Consider the following 18,589-nt stretch of genomic DNA (forward strand, 5'->3'; position numbering starts at 1 on the left):
ATCTAGAGTAGCAAGGAAGTTGTTTTGTAACAGGAAAGGAAGGACTTGTTGGAGTGTGACCATGTGAAAATGGTCTGACTGTATGTATATGTTTAGCGGTCTGAGGTCTAGAATAGGCCTTAGCGAGACGTCCTTCTTTGGGATAAGAAAGTATAGGGAGTAAACACCCTTGTTTTGTTGGTGCAGAGGAACTGGTTCTATTGCACTTTTTTCTAGCAAAGATATTACTTCTTGCTTTAGCAGTGATAGATGCTCTTGTGACATTGGACGCTGTTTTGGGTGGTATGTTTGGGGGGGGTAGATGTTAGTTCTAGACAGTAACCTGATTGAATAATTTGTCGCACCCACCTGTCTGATGTGATGTTGGTTCAGGCAGGAAGGAATTGTTGTAGTCTTCCCCCCACAGGAGTGGAATGGTTGGGGGGGGGGGGGGGGGGGGGGGGAAGTGGAGGAAAGTCACTGGGTAGGGGTGGAGGCAGAGCGTGAGTTGTTGGTTTTGCCTCTGCCCTTGTTGTTGTTACCCCTATAACCCCCTCTTTGGTAACCCTTAGTGAATGTGGATTGGCAAAGGGTCTTATAGGAAGTGGAGGGGCTATAAGAGGCGTATTGATGAGCGACGAAAAGAACGTTTGGGAGCTTGCAAGTGCAAGGCTCCCATAGATTTAGCTGTGTCGGTGTCTTTTTTCATTTTCTCTAAAGATACATCAACATTAGGGCCAAATAGGTGTTTCTCATCAAATGGCTGATTGAGGATGGAATTTTGCACTTCAGGTTTGAAACCTGAAATACCTAGCCAGGCATGCCTACGCAGAAGGTCACTAGTATTAATTGCCCTTGCGGCAGTATCTGCGGCATCTAGCGCGCAACTAATGGAAGTATTGGTGATATTTTTACCTTCCTGTATGAGTTCATTGGCCCTGTTTTTATATTTATCTGGTAGATGCTGCATTATGGATTCTAATTTGTCATAATGTGCCCTGTCATGTCTTGCCAACAGCGCTTGAGTATTGGCAATGCGCCATATGTTAGCTGCCTGTGACGCTGTGCGCTTAACAGAGGCGTCAAGGAGTTTAGATTTCTTATCTGGTGGTGAGGCCTCACCTGATGTTTGTGAACTAGCACGGTTACGTGCATTAGATACTACTAAAGAATCTAGTGGTGCTGGACCTCTAATGTAAACTGGATCTGTAGGGGCAGCTTTGTATTTCTTCTCAAAGCGAGGATTGAGGACACGAGCCCGGACAGGATCCTTAAATACCTCTGTTGCATGCTTAATGACCCCTTTAAGCATTGGCAAAATGGCAGTGGACCTTTGTGTAGTGTCAAAAGTGTCCAATAAGAAGTCTTCCTCCACAGTATCTGTGTGCAAGTCAACCCCATGGTACTGGGCAGCTCTATGGACTAATAGGTTAAAACCTATAGTGCCCTCTGGTGGGGAAGGCCTGGAAGGATATGCATCATCTTGAGGGACGTAAGGCACATCAGTGGTGTTATAATCATCCCATGGATTAGGTGACTGAGGGGGACTATTGGTCCCTACTGCGTTATGTGCACCCCCACCTGTGTCATCAGAGTCTGTATCTACATCATCATCTGGATTAGTGGATGGTGTAGGTGAATGATGTGGTGGAGGAGTTGTAGATGGAGGAATAGTATGGGGAGGTGGTGGAGAAGAGACCCTTAATGGAGAGGTTGCAATGTCTCTCTTCTTCTTTGGAGGAGGAGGAGTTGTTGGAGTTAAGAGCTAATTGGCCAGTCTTAGGATCCTTTACAAGAGTCTTTTGAGTAGGATCTGGTGTAAAAAGCTCTTCTGTGTAGGGCAGATCCTTCGGCGTCGAAGTTTTCGGTTCCGGAGGTTTTTTCGGCACCGACTCGGTAGCTGGTCTAGGGTCTTTTGGCTTAGAACTATGACCTTTAGAAATGTCTTTAACCGGAACGTGTTTTTTCGGCTTCGAAGCATGTGAGTGGGGACCCTTAGGCAGTTTTTTTACTCGGCTCAGAGTGCGGTTTTGGAGTCGATGAGCCGGTGCCAGTCTTCGGCGCCGAGTGCTTGGGTGTCGGAGCAGCGGTCGGCATGGCTGAGGAAGATGACTTATTCGGTGTCGGTATGAGATTGACACCAGAAATACGCTGATCGAGCCCGAGCCAACTGAAGGCTTAGTAGGCTTCTCTGCCGGGGCCGAAGGCAGGGTGTGGGAAGCAGTCTCTCGGTGTGCACCTGGGCCCGAAGTGAGGGTGTGACCGAAGCCTTTTTTGAGGGTGTCAAGGAAGGGTTGGGGTCGACGTTCTTACTTACAACCCGTTGAGCTGGAGTGATGTCCTCGACGTCTGAGTCTTCGCCATCAGAGGAGCTGGCACTTTCTTCAGCCCGCTGGTGTTCTGGCACGTCGAGGCCCTCTTGAAAGATGTCATCGGGGATCGAAGCTGACGAGCGAGCCATGGTTCTTCGAGCTCGTCGGTCCCGAATCGTCTTCTTGGAGCGGAAGGAGGCACAAGTGGAACAGTCTTTGGCTCGTGCTCCGGTGAGAGGCAAAGGTTGCACACCTCATGTAGATCGGTGTGGGGAAACTTCAACCCACATTGAGGACACCTCTTGAATGGTGTCCTTTCCATGAGCCAGAGAGTAAGGCCCAGGTAGGCCCGAAGGCCTTCGTCGACGACCGGAATCGAAGACTTCGAAGTGGTGAAGAATCGCGTTGATGGGGAGCGCGATCGAAACAATACCGTCGAACTGGGTGAGGATTGCACGCCGAAGGAAATTCGGTTCCAAACCGGAGCACAGGAAACACATCCAAGCCCGATGGCGGAAAAAAACAATCTGAGGTTGGAGCCGATGCCCATGCGCAATGTGGTCCAAAGGAGTAATCATCTATCTCGTGACTTCCAAAGAACTTTTCAGCACAAAAACAAACTGCAAACTTCTGGGCCCAACACTAGGTGTCGACCTATGCACAGTGTGTAATCTGCAGCTCATATACCTCGAACACACATTTAATCTAAATATTTATTGTCTAAAAATGTAGTCTGTATAGCTTTATAATGGGTACTTTCAAATTCAGTTATTGACAATACCTTTAAAAATAAGTAATACTCTGGTTCAGGATATTTATCATGCAGGAAAACATTTTGCTGCGTTGCAGGCCAGAGTCACTAGCGGGTAGGTTCCCCGGCACCCACTAATCCCAACATGACATTCCCAATACTGCACATAGATGGAGATCTGGTGTCCAGATACAATCTCATCTTAGGGAAAAGATCCCTAAACTAGGAAATGTGTGAATCTGTGGAATCTCCAGGGACTAAATTTTAATTGGGAGGAAAGAGAATACAGCTCCTGTTTTTACACCATATGCTGAATACTTTTCAATGAGGTATGCAGCATTCTGACCACTCCTTCGTTTACCTTTCTCTGCAGACGTATGCAAACCAGGAATATGGAATGCATTTTAGTAGCTAATAATTCTTGAGGACATTTTTGAGGGTCAAGTGAGTTATCGACTGCACTGACTCCCATGCCCTAACAGGAATGTGGTTAAGAACGTTAATGGGTGTTGAAAAGCCTTCATTTACAGACATCTGACGTGTCTATAGTTGGTCATGTAATCCACAGTGAGCATTGATTATACTCTCCCTTTGTGAATCCTGTGATGGAATCAGTGAGATCACAAGTGGCCTTCAACAAGAACTGGAGTTTACAGTTTAAAGTGTACAGATGACAATTAAGAAGCAAGTAGAAACAAGGCCTGGGCGGAGTTAAGATAAGCAGAACTCTGCAAAGTGATACGTGGAGCGGGAGAGTGAGTTGGGCTGCGCCGTGTTTTTGCACCAGGTGTTTGTTACGTACTGGAAAATCAAGGCAAACGGCTCCATGCGCAGCACAAGAGGGCGAAGCTTCTTTATGCTACTCAAGCAGATATTCTACTCGAGTGGCAGCTTCTTCAAAACGAACGGAAGGTTTCTCAACGCGAGCAGTAATCCGCGACTGCCCGGATTGAGAACCTCCATTATTTGAATGGAACTTGTCTGCTTGATTTTATATATAAATATATTATGGTAAAATATTCTCAATTATGCAAATACAATTTTTGAATTTTTATTTGATGACTGTGTAGGCTGAGCAGAAGAGTCCATTGGGAGTCAGTGAAAGGGAGATTCTGATATCAATTTCAAATTGTTGTTAAATTGGTGTGTCCTGTTACAGTGGCCAGATCTTAAGTAGACAAAGATAGATTTGAGACAGTCCCAGGAAAAGCTACTAAAATGCAAATTATAGCCCTAATTGGAAAATCTAGAGTCTGCATATTCTTACTTGTCCACTAAACAAAATAAAGAGTCTTTAGGTAACAAGAGGAACAATGACACTGAGCAGGCTGAGTGGAGGAGTCTGTGTGCAGAACATTTAAACAGCTTTCTACTCAGATGCCTTTCAGGTCAAAAGATAAGCAATGTATAGTACCTTGTAAACTGTCGACTTTCTTCGTGTACTTCCATTTCTGTGCTTTTAAACTCATTCAGTTCTTTTCGTATGGCAGCCTAAAGAAGAGAATTAGAAAGCAATTGTTAGGGTACTCCCAGTAATTCAGTGTTCAGATACTCAAAGATGGGCTTTGGTTGTGTGTTTTTTTGTTGATGCACAATTCGGATTCCCCAGGATGCTTAGTAAAATGGCACGTGAACCAGTAGTCCATTATTAGCCATCTTTTTGAGAATCTAGGTATTTTTATTTAATTTTTTTACAGTTTTATACCGCACAAACTTGGCTCAACACATTGATTGGATCGTTTTACAAGATTACATTTCACATGGTTAGACTTTTCAAAGGATGGTGAGCCGAAGCCAGGACTTGCACTTTGTTCCCAAGTTCCAAAATCAGCAACTCCGGTCGTAGGCCCACACTCATTACTGCAGAGTAAATAACTTCTCATACTACAACTATGGTATCAGATAATACTTTTTTTTATTGATCTTACATTCAATGACGCATAATAGAAAAAGTACGGAGGGATGAATCAACTTTTTTATTTTTGTACAAGGCACAATCAATTACCCTGTCGTTTACAAATTTCTTACATCTAACTATACATAATTCTATAAAATACACGTCATAGGACGGTGCTAGATACAAAGAAAATCAAATACATATACATCAGACGTAGTATATACAAAACATATATCGAGACAAAAAGTCACATATAAATCACAATCACATATGTAGAACAATACATGTACACAATATATACATTTACAAAAAAACGATGCCCAGGTATAGGAGGGTCATTTGGGCATACCCCATTTATTGTTAATTGTTCTTTACACTTAGTTAAGTGTGAGGGTAGCTATAAGTAGATGTCCTAATTGCATTAGGTTTTTGATTTAAATTGATTGTGGGAGGAACGCGTGTCAGGGGTGGGGTTGGGTGTTAGGTTGTTTCATTTGACAAAACTAGGAGGAGTCTTATTATTTTGGAATTTTTCCTTATAGTAAGGGCGCCTATAGATAAAAAGGATAAGAGGTGTGATACCTCAGGCGCATAGGTGACGCCCTCAGAGTGTATTACTCAGAATAAGGAGTGGACATCTATTCCAGTTATATTTAGGGTTTTTGTAAATGTTGTATATATTGTGAACATGTATTGTTCTACATAGGTGATTGTGATTTATGTGTGACTTTTTGTCTCGATATACGTTTTGTAAATACTACGTCTGATGTATATGTGTCTTACATACAATGAGCACTCTAATAGTAAAATATGACGTCAATTTGCTAAATTTGTTGATTCTTCCCCTTAATTTTGGTTTAATCATTTTCAGAACTACCGCTTCCAAAACCGAATGCCCTTTTCTTAATGTCTCAGTAATACCTTGGTGGAGATCGAGGATTTATGCAGGTGACAAAACCATACTGGAAGTGATACAGCTGGCCATCTTCTAGGGTACAGTTCAGCCACTTAACTGGAAGATTGACTTTTTGCCACAGAGAACCTGTAGTTAATACTTCATTTCTACTTTTTTCAGTACCTTAGGCCGCTGGGGCAGAGCAATCTGTACTTCTTATAGAAAAGGTATACAGTTTGTCCTTATGTGGGCTCTAATTCTCCTGTGTCATTTTCTTCTATTTCCTCAACTGCTGTTTATCGCTTTCCAACCTGGAATGATTTTTTTATCTTGATTGCACTTCTGCATCGGAATTGAAAACTATTTTACACAACCACTGTTCCATCATGGCTTCCTGTGTGATAAGTGTCCTTATCGCAGGGGATTTTTTTCAAAACGTCTAAAGTGAGGCATCTTGACCACCTAACAAAACAAAAGCCCGCCCTATACCTTTTTCTTGTTGCCAACTTTTCATTCAATGACTCGTCTTTGTTTTTCAGGAAGGGGTTTACTACACCATCTCATGCCACATAATGCATTCCAGGCCTGTCCTTCATCCTTCGCGGAAAACCCTGACAGCAGCAAGTACGATACTAATCCGGTTTTGGAAGACCCTATGAGTGTGCCTAATGGAGGAGCACCTCTTTGTCATGCTCTTGGCACCTCTACTGAGTTTCTATTTATGAGCAATGGTTGTCGAGCTCGGGAATGCTGGTCTACAATACTGGGTGTCGTCCATTCATCCAGACACTTTCCATCAGATCAGGCCCTATCCTATGATTTGCTGGATCCCCCTGAAGGTGGTCCTGGCATTCATGCTTCTTAATGGCTGGATGGAACCACAGGCTTGGTGTGGGGGGAGCTGGAGCACAACACCGGCATTTCCGTTAATAGTACATTTGGTGGTCTTCTGCTACATGGGTATCGTTTCATTTTGCAGTGACTGGCTCCCTAGCGTTTACTGCTACAGGCCTTCAAAAATATTTACCTAAACTGGTGTAATCATGTTCTTATCACAGTCACCATAAGCAATGGTACTCTTTCTTGGAGGAAAAAACATCTATTCATTAGAATCCCGACACTGCAAGTGCCAAAGAGTCCCGAAAAATAATGAATTCGACCAAATTTATTCTTGACCTATGTGGCAACATCACTGCTGCCAACAAACCATTTGGTTAAACCACAGGTTATATTTGCCTGCATACTCCTTAAAATGAGGAATCTCAGAATCATTATGAATTGCTCTTAATAGTGATGATTGACTAAAATTCCTGGAAACCTACTTTAAACTCATCAACTTTTTTTAAATTATCTGGAATAACCTCATCACCTTGAAAGAAAACGCTGGACATGTTCCACTTAAGCATTCTTTGAAAAGGTTATGCCCCAACAGTGAACGGTTCAGTGCCTAACTGTAGGCAAACACGTAAGGTTGGTAGCACCACATCACCTGCACAACTCCAGTTAAAAGACGGCTCACACTAGTGTGTGTGCCATGTATGTCCATTAGCGCTCTTCAGTGAAATAGATCTACTGCAATTGCTAAATATGTGCAGTTGCATAAAACACAGTCAGTGGAGTCTGCAGACTAACTTTGTGTGATTATCTCTAAGGATTAAGAGTTTGAGCGTTTGCCTGAGGTCAGGCACTAAGGAGAGCTCAACAAGAAACCAGTGTCGAATTTGTTGGGGTATAACTGGAGAACAATTGTTCGAGCGTTTGGTCCTACTTGACATTTTGGGTTTTGACAAAGTATCTTCTAAAGCATTTAACCACTTCGGCGCTGATGACGAGCTCAGCTCGTCATGAGTTACGCCGCTCGCACGCTGATGACGAGCTGAGCTCGTCATGTAACGCGGCTTTTTAAAAAACGCAGCGCGCAGCGGGAAAACAGATAGCGCGCATGCGGTTAAGGTTTAGTTTTTCTGCCTGATCACGGAGGATGTTGTGCTGAATCGTACTATAAATCAGGCAAACTGTCTTGAGACCAGATTGTCCCTCAGCTGGAAGCTAAATGAGTGAAAACAGGATTGGTGTTGTGTGATTTGATGTTGAGCGAGCTGCAGCATGCTGTACTACTTTAAAAGGTCTGCCTTTAAAGTTTCAGAATGTATATATGTCGGATCATCAGAAATTCATATATTCTGGATAAAAGTATTGCTTGCACTACAGCAAGGGACAAATTCCTCCATTGATTACGACTTCCATAGGAAGTATTTTTCAGGAACACCAAATCTGAAGTCCATTAATTAATTTCTTGTATGCCACAGCAGTGAAAGTGTTTTCACTAAATTGACACAATTTAATAAAATAGCTTAACCACTACATTTTTCGTCAATCTCCAGAGACTCACAAGGTGGAGGACGGGCGCAGGTACCCTTCCACAGGGTCTCCTGAGGCCTGGAGGTTAATTGGCAGATGACGGACCATCGTCTAATTTCTATCGCCTGACTGTCTTGTGCCTTCTTAGACTTTAGGGAGGCACCATCTCCTAAGGTCTAAAAGCACCTAGGAAGAGGGCGGGGGGGGGGGGGTGCAGAGGGAGGTGTGGCAGGATAGCAGCGTGCCAGGTATACATTTTAATAGATCGCTAGGGAGGAGACACACTGAGGGAGATAAAATAAAGGCAGCAGGACATCAGGCCCTCTTTTATCAAAATAAATGTATCTTGTAAAGATTAATGGGCCTTTATGTTTTTTTCTAATTTATTAATCAATTTCAACAGAACGGCAAGATACCAGGCAATGAGAATGATACATTCATTTATTAATCAATCAATCATATTGTTTGTAAAGCGCACTACTCACCCATGAGGGTCTCAAGGCGCTGGGGTGGGGAATGCTGCTACTGCTCGAAAAGCCAGGTCTTGAGGCGTTTTCTGAAGGTCAGCTGGTCTTGGGTCTGCCGTAGGTGGATGGGGAGGGTCTTCCAGGTCTTGGCGGAGAGGTGGGAGCACGATCTGCCGCCGGAGGTCGCTCTTCAGAAGCGGGGGACTGTGGAGAGGGCGAGGTCGGCGGAGGGGAGCTGACGGGTGGGGGTGTAGAAGCTGAGTCGTCTGTTGAGGTACGTTGGTCCGGTGTTGTGGAGTGCCTTGCGTACGTGGGTGTGGAGCTTGAAGGTTATCCTCTTGTAGACCGGGAGCCAATGCAGGTCTCTCAGGTGGGGTATGATGTGGCTGCGGTGAGGGATGTCTAGGATCAGGCATTCAGAGGCGTTCTGGATGCGTTGGAGCCATCTCAGGAGTTTGGCTGAGGCTCCTGCATAGAGGGCTTTTCTGTAGTCCAACCTGCTGCTGACGAGGTCCTGGGTGACTGTTCTTCTTGTTTCAGTGGGGATCCACTTGTAGATCCTGCAGAGCATGCGGAGGGTGTTGAAGCAGGAGGAGGAGACGGCATTGACCTGTTTAGTCATGGAGAGGGTGGAGTCGAGGATGACCCAGAGGTTGCGTGCGTGGTCGGTGGGTGTTGGGGCGGTTCCCAGTGCGGTCAACCACCAGGAGTCATCCCAGGCCAAGGGGGTGGATCCGAGGATGAGGACCTCCGTCTTGTCTGAGTTCAGCTTCAGTCGGCTGTTCCTCATCCATTCAGCGACGGCCTTCATTCCTTTGTGAAGGTTGGTTTTGGCGGTGTGGGTGTCCTTAGTGAGGGAGAGAATGAGCTGGGTGTCATCGGCGTAGGAGATGATGTTGAGGTTGTACCGAAGGGCAACGTGGGCGAGCGGTGCCATGTAGATGTTAAACAGAGTTGGGCTGAGGGATGAGCCCTGGGGTACGCCACAGATGATCTTGGTGGCTTCGGAGCGGAAGGGGGGAAGGCGAATGCTCTGTGTTCTGCTGGAGAGGAAGGAGGTGGTGGTCCAGTCCAGGGCCTTCTCTTGGATCCCGGCGTTGTGGAGGCATGTTCGTAGTGTGTGGTGGCAGACAGTGTCGAAGGCGGCTGACAGGTCCAGGAGGATGAGGGCCGCAGTTTCTCCACTGTCCAGCAGGGATTTGATGTCATCGGTGGCAGCAATGACGGCAGTCTCAGTGCTGTGGTTGCTGCGGAACCCGGACTGGGAAGGGTCCAGGATGTTGTTCTCCTCGAGGTAGCGGGTCAGTTGTTCGTTGACGGTCTTCTCGATGACCTTTGCCGGGAGCAGGGAGATGGGCCGTAAGTTCTTGAGGTCCGCCTTGGGTTTCTTGAGTAAGGTGTTGATCTCGGCGTGTTTCCAGCTCTCCGGGAAGGTTGCCGTCTCGAAGGAGGTGTTGATGACTTTCCGGAAATGGGGTGCAATGGCTGTGCTGGCTTTGTTGAAGATGTGCTGTGGGCATGGGTCTGACGGAGATCCAGAGTGGATGATGTTCATGATCTTGATGGTGTCGTCGTCGTTGATGTTGGTCCAGGAGAGTAGGTCGTTGGTGCGGATGGTGGTCGTGGGGGTGGAGGTCTCAGTGGTTGTCGAGGCGGTCGTAGCGTTGAAGCTGTCGTGGATGTCTGTGATCTTGAGGTGGAAGAAGGTGGCCAGCGAGTCGCACAGGTCTTGCGAGGGTGGGATGTCGTTGGTGTTGGACCTGGGGTTGGAGAGTTCCTTCACAAATGTTGAAGAGCTCTTTGCAGTTGTGTGCGTTGTTTTCTAGGCGGTGTTTGAAGGAGGCCCTTTTGGCGGATTTGATGAGGTGATGGTGTCTGCGGGTGGCGTTCTTGTGGGCTGCGTGGCTGTCCGGTGTTCGTTCACGGAGCCAGATCTTCTCCAGCTTTCGGCAGGTTTGCTTGGAGGCCCGGAGGTCTTCAGTGAACCAGCTGGCTTTCTTGTTGGTGTGACTGTTGGAGGGTTTCTTGATCGGGGCGAGGGTGTTGGCGCAGTTGTTGATCCACTGTCTGAGGTTGCGGGCGGCGGTGTCGGGGTCGGTGGGGTCAGCGGGTGGGCACTGGGCGAGGGTGGTGGTTAGCTGGTCTTCTGGACTTTGCTCCAGCAGCGGCGAGGCATCTGTTAGGTGCAGTGGTGGCGTGGTGGGTTTCTTGAAGGTGAAGTGGATGCAGCAATGATCGGTCCAGTGGAGTTCGGTGGTGTGGTTGAAGGTGACGTGGGGGCTTGCGGAAAAGATGGGGTCAAGCGTGTGACCGGCGGATTGGGTAGGTGTGTGACGAGTTGTCTGAGTCCGAGATTGGCTAGGTTGTCGATCAGGGTGGTGGAGTTGGTGTCGTCGATGTTCTCGAGGTGGAAGTTCAGGTCCCCGAGGAGGATGTAGTCCATGGAGGCGAGGGCGTGTTTGCTGACGAAGTCGGCGATGGAGTCGCTGAACTGTGGTCGGGATCCGGGGGGTCGGTAGATGAGGGTTCCTCTGAGGGTGGTGTTGGGGTCGGTGTGGATCTGGAAGTGCAGGTGTTCGGCGGTGCTGAGGGTGTCGTCGGTGTTAGTCGAGACTCTGAGGGTGTTCCTGTGGACGATGGCGATTCCTTCTCCTGCTCCATTGATGCGGTCCCTGCGGGTGATCTTGTAGCCTTCCTGGACGGCTATGGCTACGTCGGGTGCCGGGGCGGGGTTCAGCCAGGTCTCCGTCAGGAAGGCGACGTCTGGAGAGGTTGAGTCGAGTAGGTCCTAGAGTTCAACTGCGTGTTTGCCGGTGGAGCGGGTGTTGAGAAGGATGCATCTGAGGTGGTTGGGTTCTTTCCTGGTCGGCAGCATGGTGGGGCGGATGCTTGTGAAGCTTCAGTTCCGGCAGGTGAAAGCTCCGTGGGTGCGCTTCGGGGTGGCCAGGAAGAAGATGTGTGATCATCCGGTGTTGAGTGCATGGGGGGTTCTGGCATCGTAACGGTGTCGGGCATCGTGGAGTTCGCTGGGGTGCTAGCGCTGGGCGCGGACGGGCTTGCCTTAGACGCGCCTGCTGCGCGGCCTCCATATGAGGGGATGTGGGAGGGATGAGCAGCTGGGAGGCGGGAGCGAGCGGCAAACGGGATTGCAGGGGGGCGGGCCGCAGGGACGCAGCGGCAGGAAAAAAGGGCGGGGGCCGCGGGTGAACTGGGCACAGGAAGGAAAAACAAGTCTGGGCAAGAAAGCAAGTACAGGCACAGAGGAATAAAAACAAGTCTGTGCAAGAAAGCAAGTACAGGCACAGAGGAATAAAAAACAAGTCTGTGCAAGAAAGCAAGTACAGGCACAGAGGAATAAAAACAAGTCTGGGCAAGAAAGCAAGTATAAGGACGGAGGAATTAAAACAAGTCTGGGCAAGAAAGCAAGTACAGGCACAGAGGAATAAAAACAAGTCTGGGCAAGAAAGCAAGTACTGGGACGGAGGAATAAAAACAAGTCTGGGCAAGAAAGCAAGTACAGGCACAGGGGAATAAAAACAAGTCTGGGCAAGAAAGCAAGTTAGGCAGAGCTGTGCAGCAGCGTGGGGAACGACCTGCCTGCGAGCAAGCATCACATATAACAAAGTCGTTTTTGCGATTTATGTATCCGAAACAAGCCAAATGACAATAATTGTCTAATTCATGGCGGTGAGAAAGCTCGCTACTTATAGTACTTCTACGCATAGCATCAGTGTCTAGGGTTAGATAACGATACAGACTGGATCTGGGCGATCGAGCTACTTTCAGTTAATACTGTTCACTTAGAACGCGAGTACTATCACTGCAATGCAGTCTATCACCAACCTTCCTCCCTACATATGCCCTGACCAATGTACTGTCCATCTCAAGAAGGGGGGGGGAGTGGGGGGTAGTCAGCAGTGATAATGTGGGCCTGTGATGGATACTATGCATCTTTTGGTGTGCTGTTGGGGAGTAATGTAGAGAAATATGTCCTTAACTGTTCGTTGCAGTATACAAGGTCTGATAACTAAGTTTAAATCATGGGAACCCTATTTCTCCACCAGACTCACGCCGCCCTTCTTTTGGCTGGTTGAAGGGCTATAGATGTAAATGATCAGCCTGATGGTGAGAACTGGCCAGTATAAACCAGCAACGCTGTCTCAGGAGATAGCATTAAGTCATCTGTAATCATAGTAGAATCAATATCAAACACTTAAGTCCAATATTCTGCCATTCTGGGACATTTCACAGCAAGATGTAGGAGGTCAACATCCTCGTCCAGACAGTGTACACAACTTGCATTAGTTTACCAGTTGAATTTAGCTGATATAAGGGGTGTTCTATGACTATGGTAGAAAAACTTGATGCAAGCTAGTCTTAGTCTGTGTTTTGGGGATAACAATCTAATCTAGCCACAGCAGTACTTAGCTTTACATAATGCCCTAAGTCAATGATATGTGAACATGTCCACAGCGAAGGTAGCAATCCTATCCACAATTGCAGCAAATTGAAGGAAATGTCCTTCTGGGAATAAATCGCAAATCGTGGTCACACCCCAGGCAGGAGGCAGGGAGGTTTGTTCACTGGTGAGTTGCTTAATGGGATAATGTTCAAACAATTGTTCTGGAGTATATACTATGGGACATGAAGAGCGTTTCCTTTTTGCATCCCACCCCAGTTGGATACTGGGCATTGAGTTTATTTCTGATCAGCTTTCGCGGGGAGCCAAGGAAGTTTGCTCTGGTGATGAGAAGGGAGGAATGGCTCTTTTCTGCTGGTGCTGTTGCCCAGTTATCAATATGCAGCTGGAAGGAAAATAAATAAATACATTCATTCAGAGGTTGAGTCTACAGTAATGCCTCGGCAACTTTCACTCTGGTACCCCTGTCAGTTGTGGAAACACAGGACATCTTGTGAGGATATCAAGTTGAGGTATAATTTATTTTCCAGACCAATATATTTAAACGCCTTAAAACACTGCCAGAAGCCAGATGTGTCAGTTGCATGCCCCTGATTGAGGAAAAAAGAGAGACTGGAAAGCTTGGATCATTTTTTAATTATTTACAAATTACACCAAACAATTAGAAAAAGCTAAGTTTACCTGCTCATAAAAACAAATAAGATCAATTTAATAACAAGGATAATCATAGATTTTGGGAACTATAATACACTTCTGATTAAAAAAGAAATATAAAACCAAAAAAACAACACAATGTGTTAAACTGTACATAGGTCCTTGCCTTATCTGCTGGAGTCAGCCTTGCCCAGGGTTTGTCTGCACGGCGATCATAATCCAGGGAATCAGTCACCTCCACATATTCATTGAACCTTAAAATTCTTCTTGCCACCAATTCTGCCACTGAAGGTCTCAGGCTGAGCTGTGAGCAGATGGAAAGAAAAAAGATAAAGGTCACCAGTGAAGAAGATAGAAAGCGGTGCTGTGGGCTGGATTTACAAAGAGCCAAGATCAAATGTTGGAAATCTGTTCAATTTGGTTTCTCCTAACTTTGGAGCAGATTTATAACTTTTTAGCCGTTCATAGTTTTCCAAGATCACTCTAATGCAAATAAATGTTGAGATTGTATAATTTCCACCAGGTGAAGAATTCTGCTGGTATAACTGTAAAGCATGCATAACCGCTCCGTAGTCAGCATCCATCAGCAAGCGGTACATAAGTAACCAGTTTGTGAATAATCGTCTAAGTCACCTCAGGAAGGTAGCATTTCACTGATGTTTCTTTTGTGAATCTTAATTAGGAATTTACGTTTGCAAGGTGCTGATTTTGAACAACTAAATTACTCCTCTTGTGTGCAATGGACTGCCAATCGGTCCACTCTGTGTGCTCTCTCTGAAGCAAATAATATCTTTCAAGTTTCTAACAGTAAACATGTAGGAACTGTAGAGTAACTTTCTGAACAAAACGCAGAAAAACAGTTAAGGTATAACAAATATAACTAAAGATAGGTGTCAAATGCAGTGTTCATTGATTTGGATGTTGAAGATTTCCTTAAGGAAATGCGGAGAGGGCATTAATGGCCGGCTGTAATATTTCCAGCTTGAGCCATGTGGTCTCTAGAACCTAAATCTAACATTACAACTACACCAAGGTATGGTTTTTATGAGATGCCCATACGGCGTTTATAAACGAGATTGACACTGAAAATGCATACAGATGCTTAAATAAGAACTTCTCAAAACAGTGGCGTAACACAAAATGATAGGGCCCTCCCAGCAGAATGTAAGGAGGGGCCTGGCCACTGAGTCTGCCTTACCTCAGATATTCATGGACCCTGGCCTGAATAGGGGGGGGGGCGTGAAGGGTTGAGGGGGGCCGGAAGGGTTGAGCATGCCCCTGAAAGGGTTGGGGCCACCTACACCACAGAGTGTGCAGGGGCTTGTTCTACGCACCTGTCTCAAAATACCTGTCTAAACAACTTTGAAAATTAAAGTTGAGTCCTTAGGGCTGCTGAACACTCTGCCACTGCAGAACTGGTACCTCTTTTCCTATCACAACTGACGTGGCATAAAGAATATCCCCCCCAACCCCAGCATATCCCTACTAAGATCAGTCTTCACCATCATTGGATCATATCCTTTCTCTGCCCCTCCCACTTATTTATTAGATCACATCCTATACAAGAATCTGCTACTTCCAGAATCAACCCTGTGTGACCCCCCCCCAAAAAAAAATAGCCATTAAAGACACCACAAGACATTTAAAAATGTATGTTAACATAGCACCATCGAATAAAAACCGTCCCACAGTACCTTTTTAAAAAGGAAGAAAAAGTGTTGTGAGCTAACAGGACCCTTTCTACACCCACCCACATAGTATATTGTTTGCAATGTACTCTTGTGTATGAGTGTAGTTCGGCGAGTTGCACGTATTGAGCACACTATCAATGTATTGTGCAGAAAAGACTGCAATTTCATAGTTTAAAAACATCACCCAATGAAATATAAATCAATGCAAAAAAATCATCTCACTATCCCAAACGAAACAAGGGTATTTGTGGCCTCATTCGGTGACAATACAGATTAAACAGGTTACTCATTTACTGGCATCGAACACTTCAATTAATGAATACCGTCAGTCTGGATTAAAGTCAACAATACCCAGTTGGCGTCTTAACCACATGACTCTATAAAAAAATGAGGAGGACATTTAAACCGACAGGACGCATATCATTTAAACTGCTCTTTTTCTGCATGATTTTACAATGCAGTAAGTAAAATTCTTTGTTTTCATCGTTTTCTATAACGTGAAGTTTTCACACATTTATTTATCTTTCTCTCAAAAAGTGTCATGTTTAGTTTTTGCTCGTCTTTGAAAGTGTAAATGTAATTTCAGCTCTATCAAATACTGAAAGCAAATGAGCAACTACCAGCTAAGTGACTCTTACAATCGCAGATGCTAAAGACTATCTGAAAATTAAAATGATATCTGCTTTGAAAAATAAGGCTGTCGAACATGCGTTACTTAAAAAACATGTGGCAATTACCTTTCTCGTGAGCCTGCGTTTTAGTTCTCTCCTGGCTTCTTGTTCCTCCTCCTCGTTCTTTTCTGTGATAAGAGAAGAAATATTTTACCAATGGCTCCCATGTCTACTGCAGTTAGCGCACCAAGACCTCAGAAGCTCGAAGCACCCTGGAAATTTGAAGGAAGTAGCCATAGGTAAGGGGAGCTGCCCACATTGGACATGGTATATCCACCTCTCAGATAAGGCAATGAAGAATGACGTCAAGACTGACCGGAGAGGGCGGAGCAGTGCTGAGCACTTGAGGGCACAATCTGGCTCAATACTAGGCCTTGCACTTTCTAAGGTGTCCTACATGCAAACTTCTTCCGAAAACTGAACAAGGAAGGTACTAGTAGCACTCAAATTTGAGTGTCACACAATTTAGGTAGATGCACAAAATATGTTGACAATTTTTCCCAGGACCCTGCCAGCAACTAGCATGCAGCAACTTGGAAACACTAATCCATGAGCAAGAATACTGTGCTAACAAATCAAGTCCTCCAAAGAAACAAATCAATTCAGTGACACTGCAAAAACGATTTAGAACAGCGAATGAAACGAGAAACCAGGTTAGGACAGAAATCTCAAGTTTTCAACAACAAAAAAGTACTAATTAGTGTATTCATTGACATCGCAGGACGTCACTTGTCATAGGGCGCTGACCCACCTGACAGGATAAATGTTGTTCCTGGAAGAAAATGGATACAACCTACCCAGATTACCCTGCACATGTGCGTGTTCTCATCACTTAGCCGTCTTGGAGACATTCTGATGTTGTGGATGATTTCAATGATGAAAGATAGTTAAGCAGGATGAAATGAAATAAAAAATTGCACTTATATAGCGCGTAACTATCCGGAGGCCTCGCAGCGCTGGACCCCACAATTTTGGAGCAAAGGTACATGCTCTTTCTATCTACTGGATCCCTACTATTTCTAACCCATAGATAGATTCACCAGCAAAGGAAAAAGCAAAAGAAAGAAAAAAGCATTAATTTACAGGCGAATGCAGCATTAGCTCCAGAGAAGGCATTCGGAACGCAGAATTTGCATAGTGGGTATGGTAGAAGCCTTGCAAACCTCTTCAACAGGCACATAACAGGAGAATACCAGGGATGATGCCCGTCAAGACAATCTGATGAAAGATGCTGGCCCTGTAGAGTATAACTATGGGCGATGCGGCTGGTGATCTGGCAACAGTGGCCTTCAAAGCAGGCTTGTCTGCACCTCTGTCACCTTGGGCCACACAGAACCGATGCCCAGATCATAAATCGCTCATTCTGGCTAGATGAGGTGGACTGAAAAATGCGCCCAAATCAATGCTGTGCAGCATCTCCTCAGCCAAAAGGGTGTTTGGGAACAGAAAGAAAAATCTCCCAAATTTTAGATTAAATTCGGCACCTTTGGGATGAAGGATGGGTTTGTCCTAAGCACTGCCTTTTTTATGGAAAAAGGTATGTTTCAGAAGAACCATGTACTTGCAAACATACCTTTCATAAAGCAGAAAGCCAAGAGTTATTAAGATTTGCGTGTGAACGATGACCGAAGTAGGTTCAGGTCCCTTATCGTAGAAAAGCAACCAACAGGAGTCGGCAGAACAGATGTAAGAAGCCAATCAAATGGCGTCTGCTGACCACATTAGTAGCAAAGGTGTTTAATTTGTCTGTGCACAGCCCAATAGCAAAGCCACAACCTCTAGCAGTGTGTCCATGTGCTGGATTTGCCCCAGAACATCTAGAGGAGCTATAGTGAGTGAAGCCTAGATCCCAGAGAACCAGCCACTCAAATAAAAGCAATGGGAGGGGGAAGTGGAGGATCCTCGGTTCAATCAGGATCAGCCAGTTATGCCTCAAAATGGCCCCCTCATGAAGAAAATGCAAGATGTCTAAGGCAAGTCAAGGCCAGCAGGATAAATGAGCACCATGGGCTATCATTTATTTATTTGAAGGAAATATGACGTTAGGAAGGAACAAAAAAGTTGGTAAAACTGCTACCTGTTCCAACTAGACTCTCTGTCTCACTCCTCGGAATTCTACTCCGAATCATCAGAGAACTACAACACAATTTGAATGGAATCAACCTTCACTGAGAGATGGACGTCTAGTAGCAAAACCTGTACTGAAGACGTCTGATGGTAGTGGACCACAGGTCCTGACGAGTGGCTGAAGGGGGAAGGCCAGCTTTAAGGCATCAAATTCAACCAAGAGAATCAGATGCAGGAGAAAGGTAAGTAGGTTCATGTACTTCTAAGTCTGAGAATGTGGTCTGAGAAAATTAAGAGCTCAAACTGATGTGGGCAACTGACTGATGAGAGGACTTTGTCAGAAACCTGAATGAATATGCTACTTACCAGTATGCATCTGTTCTTGGCATGTAGGGCTGCTGACATTCATATCTATAGCATAGAT

The 18,589-nt window shown here is 45.5% G+C and overlaps 1 protein-coding gene across 3 annotated transcripts in view; it reads right to left on the reverse strand.

Annotated features, from left to right (window-relative positions):
* Positions 1 to 18,589, reverse strand: part of PHACTR2 (phosphatase and actin regulator 2) — a 662,085-nt gene that overhangs the window by 20,485 nt on the left and 623,011 nt on the right. For all 3 annotated transcript variants that reach the window (XM_078648997.1, XM_078648996.1, XM_078648995.1), the window contains 3 exons: positions 16,165 to 16,226; positions 13,903 to 14,040; positions 4,457 to 4,533 (listed from right to left, as the gene is read on the reverse strand). In XM_078648997.1, coding sequence (XP_078505123.1) covers positions 4,457 to 4,533; positions 13,903 to 14,040; positions 16,165 to 16,226 — 277 coding nt within the window. The remainder of the gene's footprint in view (positions 1 to 4,456; positions 4,534 to 13,902; positions 14,041 to 16,164; positions 16,227 to 18,589) is intronic.

This window comes from Lissotriton helveticus, chromosome 6, assembly GCF_964261635.1.
Source record: "Lissotriton helveticus chromosome 6, aLisHel1.1, whole genome shotgun sequence".
Taxonomy (NCBI): Eukaryota; Metazoa; Chordata; class Amphibia; order Caudata; family Salamandridae; genus Lissotriton; species Lissotriton helveticus.